This window comes from Egretta garzetta, unplaced genomic scaffold (assembly GCF_000687185.1).
Source record: "Egretta garzetta isolate BGI_Z169 unplaced genomic scaffold, ASM68718v1 scaffold29, whole genome shotgun sequence".
Taxonomy (NCBI): Eukaryota; Metazoa; Chordata; class Aves; order Pelecaniformes; family Ardeidae; genus Egretta; species Egretta garzetta.
The window spans coordinates 658,557-666,409 of record NW_009260796.1 but is presented as its reverse complement, the minus strand read 5'-3'; the positions used below and the strand labels follow the sequence as shown (position 1 = coordinate 666,409).

The following is a 7,853-nucleotide window of genomic DNA, read 5'->3' as shown; positions in this document are numbered from 1 at the left end:
ACGGGCACTTCTCGGCAGTGGCTGCTGGGCAGGGGCTGGCAGCTCCTCTTCCGCAGCGAGAGATGCTGGGGTACTGGCACGGCTGGGCACCCGTTGGCCTGCGCTGAACCTGTCTGGCCATGACACTGCAGGAACTTAACCAAAACAAGCTCCGGTTTTGATACCTGCTATGGAAAGCTGGGGAACACTGACCTGCTGCCTCCCACCTGTAAGCCAGCCCTGCAAACCAAGGTTTTCTGCCTATGTTGCAAATTCTACTACGTTCCAATGCTGAAGGCCGTAGATGGGAAAGGAAGAATGGCTCGCGATGACCCACAGAGGTAGTGGAACTTGGCCAGATGTGAAAGTAGTAGGATTAAAACTACCAGCAGCCCAGGGAATGAGGAAGGACAGGGAGCAGTCGGGAAGGACCCTCCGAGGGTAGGGCGGACTTCAGCAGTACAGGGGATGCCAGCCATGGACTCAGAAATAGTCCTGTCCCAGGAGACGTACAAAACTAGAAATGTAGCCTTTAATAGGCACTCAGCTGTCACAGCTGGAACTTTTGGGGGTGGATGAAGTTGCCTGTGTGTCTGAGTCATCTCTAGTTTCTGCAGACTGGATCACATCCCAGCCTCTGCCTTTGTTTTGTGGTTTCTGGCTCTTCCTGGGATTGCTGCGATGCTGGCATCCAGTGATAAGACAGGGGAAACCTGTAACCCTCTGACTCTGTCCTGGCTTGAAAAACCAGGGAACTACGCTGTGCCCTGCCCCACCCCGAAAAGCAAGCCTCGCGTTTCCCCATCCCGCTCCGGCTCAGGCAGACGGCAGGAAAAGAAATGGCCCGAGGCACGATTTCTGGAGCCAAAAGCCTGTGTGCTGAGTCAGGGCTGTAACCAGCAGCAAACGCGGAGGGTACCTCTTGCAGGAAGCTGGAGCCTGCCACGCTGCGAGCGCTGGAGGAGCTGGGCTTGTAGGGGTTGGCGTACAGGGGGGAGAGAGGCACGGCTGGCTTCTCCAGGGAGTTGGAAGCTGTCGAGGGCTGACTTCCCATCAAGCTCCATCTGCTCAGCTAAAAGGCAGAATTGAAACCGGTATGCGACACGCTATTCCCTACTTGCAATTCATCCCCAGGAGGGAGCGGAGCGGGGAATCTCCCTGCAGTTCCAGTCCCACATGCTGCTCAGCCGTGAGGGATGGCGGGGCTGACTCCCGACTGGAGCTCTGGGCTAACAAGGGGACTTCCCTGGGCGTAAGGCAGATGCACACTCATATGGGAGGGAAACGTGGCCTCGCACATGAAACCAGTGATGGAGACATGCTGGAAAGCCCGCAGACGAAGAGGCTGTGTCCTATGAACTACCAACACTCCTACTTGCAGAGCGCTGGTGCTTGCATTGCCTCAGGAATTAGTGCCCAGCATCTCAGGGCTCCAGGAGATGTTGCTCCATTTGCCGTGTTTAACCTCATTGTTTAACCTCACCTCCCATGGGCAACTTTCGGATGGGAAGGGGTTTCACGCCTGCCCTAGAGCACCTGCCAGGACAGCTATTCCTGCCAGTAGCTCTGTAAGGAAAATGTGAACCGTGCACCAGCTCCTCCGCTGCTCGACCCTTCCCAGGCAGGGGGGCAGCCCCACTGCACCCCAGCCCCCTTACATTGCTCAGCTCCGGGTAAGGCGGGTGACGCTGTGAGCCGTGCGTGGCGTACGGCTCGTTGTACACCGAGGACAGGAGCTCGCCGTTGGGATTTTTGGGAATGAGGCCGCAGATGGTCCTCTCCGTGTCCTGGCCGGGCAGCTGGTGGCCACAAGGCCCACATTTGCCCTTGGACTTTCGGGCGCTGCCCCCTCTCCGCAGGTCCTGTGCGGGCAGCCCCGCGCTTGGCCAGTCGGCCCGTGCCAGGCACTGAAACAAGAAGACAGACCCCGGAGCTGGCTCTCCGCAGGCCAGGCACACAGGTACCCAGGTACCCCGGGTACACAGAGCCGCCTGCAGCCAACGCCATGCGCTCCCCTGCTCGGGCTGCGGCTGCGGGCATCGCCCTGCGCTCCAGCATCGGCGCGGTCCTGCGGCCTCCTCCCCGCACACATCCCCCCCGGGCGTACAAATGCTGCACAGGGGCAGAGCAAAGGCTTGTTAGCCCATCACCCCCACCCACCCACAGGCTTTTACTTTGGGATTTCCTGACCTTTGAACAGTCCCATCTGCCCCTTTGCAATCCGTACAAACAATCCCTATGCAGAGTGGAGTACTGGGATGGGACCCCCCAGCGGACTTTTCCTTTATCGGCAAAGGCAAAGCCGAGCCAGGACAAATACAGGCTGCAGGCATGGATTTACTAAGCTGCACGGCAAACACTGACCACCCGAGCTCAGCCCATCCGGGCGCCTGGACAGACCACTCTGCTCAAAGGCAGTGTCTGTCCCCACAGGCATCCCAGGCTTTGGGGGGGGGGTCACTTACATGGAAAGGCTGGGAATAGCCAGGGGAGGGGGGGTCTTCGGGCACCCCGCTCTCAGACATCAGCACGAAGGACTGTCCATCAGGGAGAGAGCCGCTCTTCTGGGAGAGGTGCGTTAAGGTGGTCGCTCTCCCTCCCGACGCCCAGGAGTTTGTGCGGCTGTCCGAAGTGAGCGACCCTCTCCCGCTGCCAGCAAACTAGATGGGGGAGAAGAGGAGCACATAGGAACAGCCCTCCACAAGCCTGCAGGCACATCCCTCCCCGCTCCCGCCTCCCGCCTGAGCATCACTGGGCCAGCCCAGCCCAGCTCTCCGTGCCCACGTCCCAGGGTCGGGCCAGGGCTGTGCCAGCGTGGCGAGCAGCCATGCCCACTGCGGTGGGTGCGCTGCCTTCTAGGGCTGGGTGGGTGCTGAGTCTGTTTTGCAGGGGTGACAGGGGCCAACGACAAGGGCTCGCAGTGGGGCGAGGGGTGCTCAGGCACCCTGACCCCATCCCGGCTGCAGTGCTGGTGGGGTGGGTGTCCCCTTCCCTGCGAGACCCTGTCGGTGTCCTTGTGCCAATGCCTCACTGCACAACACTGCCACAGTCTATGGCCAGGGGCCTGCCTTTGAAGGAATTTGATATAATATATGCCTATATCACATAATATAGGGCTTCAAAATAATTTGCAGGGATCAGCAACTTCACGCTCTGGAAGGGGCTGCCCAGGGAGGTGGTCGAGTCCCCATCCCTGGAGGTATTTAAAAGAAGGATGGATGAGGTGCTTAGGGACAGGGTTTAGTGGTGGGATGGCAGGGTTAGGTTAACGGTTGGACTCGATGATCTTAAAGGTCTTTTCCAACCTGAACGATTCTATGACAGCCTTCGAGCAGGGGACCTGAAGCAAAGTCTGTTGTGTCTCAAGAGTACTGACACATGGGCAGAGATAGGAGCAGCGCGAGTCCCGGGCGACTCCTGCGGATGGCCACGCAAACCCACAGCATCTGTTACCTGCCCGGCGTGTGGCAGCTTTGATCCCGAAAAACTCTCTGATCCAGAGAGGAAGGAGTCGGCGTTTCGAAACTGGGCTGCTTTGACACAGCCGAGCAACTTCTGGCAATCATCATAGCTGCGGCAGATCACCCGGATCGAATTGATGAGGCGGCCTGTAAAAACAAACCAGCTTCAATTGACAGTCTGTGCTGCTTCCTTCAGAAACCCACGGGAATCCCCTTGCTCCATCCCTCCCCACGCTCCCCCGGCATCTGGACACCCTGACACCGGCGCAGGGACAACAGGAACGCTCTGCCTTCGGTGCTGCCCATTTGCACCCGGCTAAATGTAGGACAGGAGCAAAGACGGGCCAGATCTACGCAAGGGGGAACCCCTGCAGTCATGCTGCGACAAGTGCGCCCCCGGGTGCGAGCGCTGCCGCTGGCCCGCAGCCTCTCCCTGCCAGCAAAGCCAGGCCCTGCGGCGCAGCCAGGGCACGGGTGGTTCGAGATTTCCAAGCAGTTCAGTTGACGGAGCGTGGGTGCCGACGTGAGCAAGCGCAGCCAGGAGGACAGCTTAGCGAGACCAGCCCGACCCCAGAGACCTCCGTGGCTGCTGCCAGCACACCCCGCCTCGGCATGCCGGACACAAACCTTCTATTAAAAAGGAGGTTTTGTTGTTCTCTTCAAAATTCACTCGGATGGCGTTGAGTGACAGCTCGCCCTGTCGGAGAGAGAAGCAGGCTTAGGAGCGCCCGGCTGAGCTCAGCTCACGGCCCGTGCCTGCGGCAGACAGGCGGAGCGGGGAGGACGACGTGGCTGCCCCTGCCCGCTCCAGGGCCGGAGCCCTGCAGGCACCTGGCTGGCTAAACTCCGCTTCTACAGGGGCTTTCCCACCCGGGAAGCCAAGAGGCTTTCGGAGCCTACTGCAAAGTTTTGCCGGCGCAGCTGGGAGCAGGAGGAGGGGAGCGCCCGGCACAGGGCTGGCAGCGAGGACAGGGCAGGGCTGGCAGGAGCCTGGCTGCTCTTGGCATGGCGTGGGGAGAAGGTGCGGCTCGGCCCCACTGGCAATCCCCTCGTTGTCCTCCACGGGGAAGAGGAGGAGGAAGGGGAAGCCCAGAGCCTAAATCCCCTAGGCTAGGTCTGCAGGAGACAAGAGGCACCCGAGCTGCTGCTGACCTAGGTGAGGACTTGGGTACCTCTATACCCTCACCCATACCCTCACAGGCACGCTGGAGAACTCTGGCTCCAGCAGATTGACTCAGCCTTGTCCCAGCAAACTCACCCTCCCCGTTCACAGCTCCCCCTCCCACCACCAGCTTTACTGCAGGAACGAAGCCTCTGAAGCCAGCATGACCGCACGAGCCTTTTCTGTAAGCTTTGCTCTTGCAAAGTCCCTCCTGAGACCTGAGCTTGGAAAAACACCCCTTCCCTTCTAGCTCTGTTTTCAACAGTTTCCCACAGTTTAATGGCTGACTTCTCCAGAAAATTTTGTAAACATGGTCCTGAACAAGGTTTCAGTGGCTGGATTGGGACTTCCAGCCTTGCAAACAGGAATCCCCACAATCCATACCCTGCAAAGCCTTACAAAGAGAGGGCTGAGCCCTGTAAATGCCAGCTGGTGAAACGTGAGCTCTCGTGCTACACAGCGCAGTTGCGAACACCACTCCGGCCATCGGACTGGGGTTTGCCCCTGGCAGGCACTGCATGCGTGTTCCTATTAGCAGGGAGCTGGGACAGAGAAGCTAAAGCAGCCTGTCCCCAGCCCTGGAAAAACTGGACCTAGAAGATACCAAGGTGCCTTTGCATGTGCATCCACCACCGTCCTCTCTGCCATAACACGGTGTCCCTTGGCCATCCCTGCGTCTGCCCCACGCGTTGGTCTGTGCCGGGCCCGGCTCTCCCGCCAGCAGGAACAGGAGATCTCCAGGGCTCTTCTGCTCCTGCAGCTGCACCCCATCCTCCACCCAGCATCGCAGCCCAGCTCTGCTGCCAGAGGTCCTTCAGGTGTCATCGCTGCCAGTTTAATGCTCTGTGATGGGCAACCTGGCAGCAGGGCCAAGGGTTTGTCAGCACCCAATTAGGATCTAGGTCTCCTCTTTCTTTGGGGCTCCCCAAGCTGAATTTTCCTTACATAAATGGAACAAGAAGAGTCCTGGGAGAGCAGATTTTGCGCTGGAACCATCGCACAGATGAGCTTATTTCTTTCCTTGCCATCTCTTTCTCTGAGCGGGGGGAAACTGAGCGACGCTCAACTTCTTTGTGCCTCAAGCCCCTGTTCACCTCACCTGGATGTCACCCTGACACGGAGCACCAGGCAGGGGCAGCTGGTGGCAACGGCCCTGGGAGCAGCTCCCGGCCAGGGTGGCAAACACAGGGGATCGCTCAGGAAGCAAAGTTCCCACCTCACGCCACTCCCTGCCGTGCCCGGCAGCGGAGGAAGCACAGAATGTAGGAGCAAAGCCCTGTCACTTAGCCCAAGGTCCTCCCAAAAGGTGCAATCGCTTAGGATTCATTTGCCTAAGTTTCTGGGCTGCAAAATAAGGTGTCTTGCACAAACCCTTCATCACTTCCTCAGCGCAAAGCTGTCCCAGCTGCACAGGCTCTGGGGAATGTGGCCGACGTGACAGCTTTGCCACAAGGGCAACGTGGAGCTCAGCCGGGCGTCCGTGGTTTGTGCTGCCCAGCTGCCCCTCTGCAATAGCCTGTGGGCACACGCAGGCTTCTCTGCTATTTCTCCTGCACCAAAAGTGATTTGTGGGCTGAGCGGCACGGGAAGGCTGACCTTGGGAGGGAAAGCTCATGCAATGCTCCGTGACTCCTTTTCCCCCTAAGAAATGGACTTTGACACTTCGGCTGGCGCACGTGCTGCAAGGCTGCGTGCGGAGGGGACCGGTGCCGCCTGCTCCTGCCGCTCCTCCGCTCGCCGCCACATTCGAGCAAGCCCTCCTGCCACCGGGGAGGACTGCACAGGGTCTCCCCCAGGCCCCCGGAGCTCCGTCCTCCCTAAGCCCACAGCCCCCAGTCCCTGGGAGGGGGTGAAACACCCACGGGCTAGAGTCCCACCTAGGGAAGTGCAGCAGCATCCCCCAAATAACACGCACATCGGCTGCAGAGAGCCCCTCCGTCCTCTCCCAGGTACGGCATGAACCTGCCCCCCCCGCAGCAGCTTCCCCCTCGCTGATTTACACCTTGCCCAGGGCCTTTTCCCATCGCTTTTTGGGTGAGCCCCATCCTGGCAGGCTCAGCCCCTGCCTTCCCCCTTCCCTGTCCCACACACAAACTTGGCAGCGGCAGCTCCTGTGGTTTGGGTGAAACTGAAGAACAAAAGGGCCAGGCTATTCCTTCACACACAAATTGTTGGGCTCAGCGTCTGCTCGCAGGGAAGGGAAGTTCATTTGCAGAAGCCCTGGGAGAAGGCTCCTGTGCCTTGACATGCCTGTGGAAAATCAGGTTCCCAGCGCGGTGTCACAGGCTGGTGAATCACCTCCCGCCCGCACCGGGCTGCCCAGAGCCCTGCCATTACCCCAGCGAGACGCCCGGGGACCAACGCTCAGGCACCGTGGGAAGGGAACATTGCACAGACAGGGCAGACAAATCTGGTTTAAGGTTTCAAAAGAGATGAGTTAATCCGAGAGCCCAGCCCAAGGCCCCCCCCATTACGTGGTGCCCCATTCCCAGGGAGCTGCAAACAACATGTTCCCGAAAACAAGCTCTGGCTGAGGTGTGTCACACAAGCCACCAGCTGCTGGAAAACACCCTCCGCTGTCGCGCTGCGGACGGAGGAGAGCTCTCCCTGACACATGTCCCTCCTCGCACCCCTTCCCGTTGCAGGCAGAGCCATCTCTTCTGGCCAGGGAGATGCTCTGTGCAGGTCTTCCCAGGGGTAGCTCTCGAATTAAAAGCAGCCTGCACAGCTCAGGGCCTGCGGTGGACATGGCGAAATCATGGGAAGAAGGGCCCCAGTGAGTTCACACCGAATTTCACAAGCCCTCGATCTCCGCAGGGTTTCCTTGCCACTGGCTCGGTGACTAAGAAGGAGGATGCTGCTCTGGAGCGGCTCAGCCCCGCTCCGCCATGTGCCCGTGGTGCTGCACCTGCGGGTTCGGAGGCAGCTCAGTGCTCTTTTGGGCACATTTGCTCTATCACGGGAAAATGGGGCCAGAAAGCACAGGGCTGCTTAATAGCCATTGCAATGCTGTCTAAGACGGACGTTGGCCATGGAGTTTAAGGCCATTCAGACCGCAGGCGATGCGGATGCGGCCCCCAGGGCCCGCAGTGCCGCTGCCCGTCTGTGCCGAGGCTCCCAGCATCGCTCCTACAAGCAAAGACAGACCGGTGGACTCGAGAAGCTCTTCTCACGTCCCCCTGGGGCACATCCTTGCCGGCCCTTCCGCTGGCGTGCCCAGACGTTGCTCAGGGCCCTTGCTCCGCCGAGGG

The 7,853-nt window shown here is 59.7% G+C and overlaps 1 protein-coding gene across 1 annotated transcript in view; it reads right to left on the bottom strand.

Annotated features, from left to right (window-relative positions):
• The window catches only part of PLEKHN1 (pleckstrin homology domain containing N1), a 26,537-nt gene that overhangs the window by 2,281 nt on the left and 16,403 nt on the right, over positions 1-7,853 (bottom strand). The window contains exons 9-13 of the mRNA XM_035902143.1: positions 4,068-4,137; positions 3,433-3,587; positions 2,445-2,639; positions 1,638-1,886; positions 75-134 (exon numbers count right to left, since the gene is read on the bottom strand). Coding sequence (XP_035758036.1) covers positions 75-134; positions 1,638-1,886; positions 2,445-2,639; positions 3,433-3,587; positions 4,068-4,137 — 729 coding nt within the window. The remainder of the gene's footprint in view (positions 1-74; positions 135-1,637; positions 1,887-2,444; positions 2,640-3,432; positions 3,588-4,067; positions 4,138-7,853) is intronic.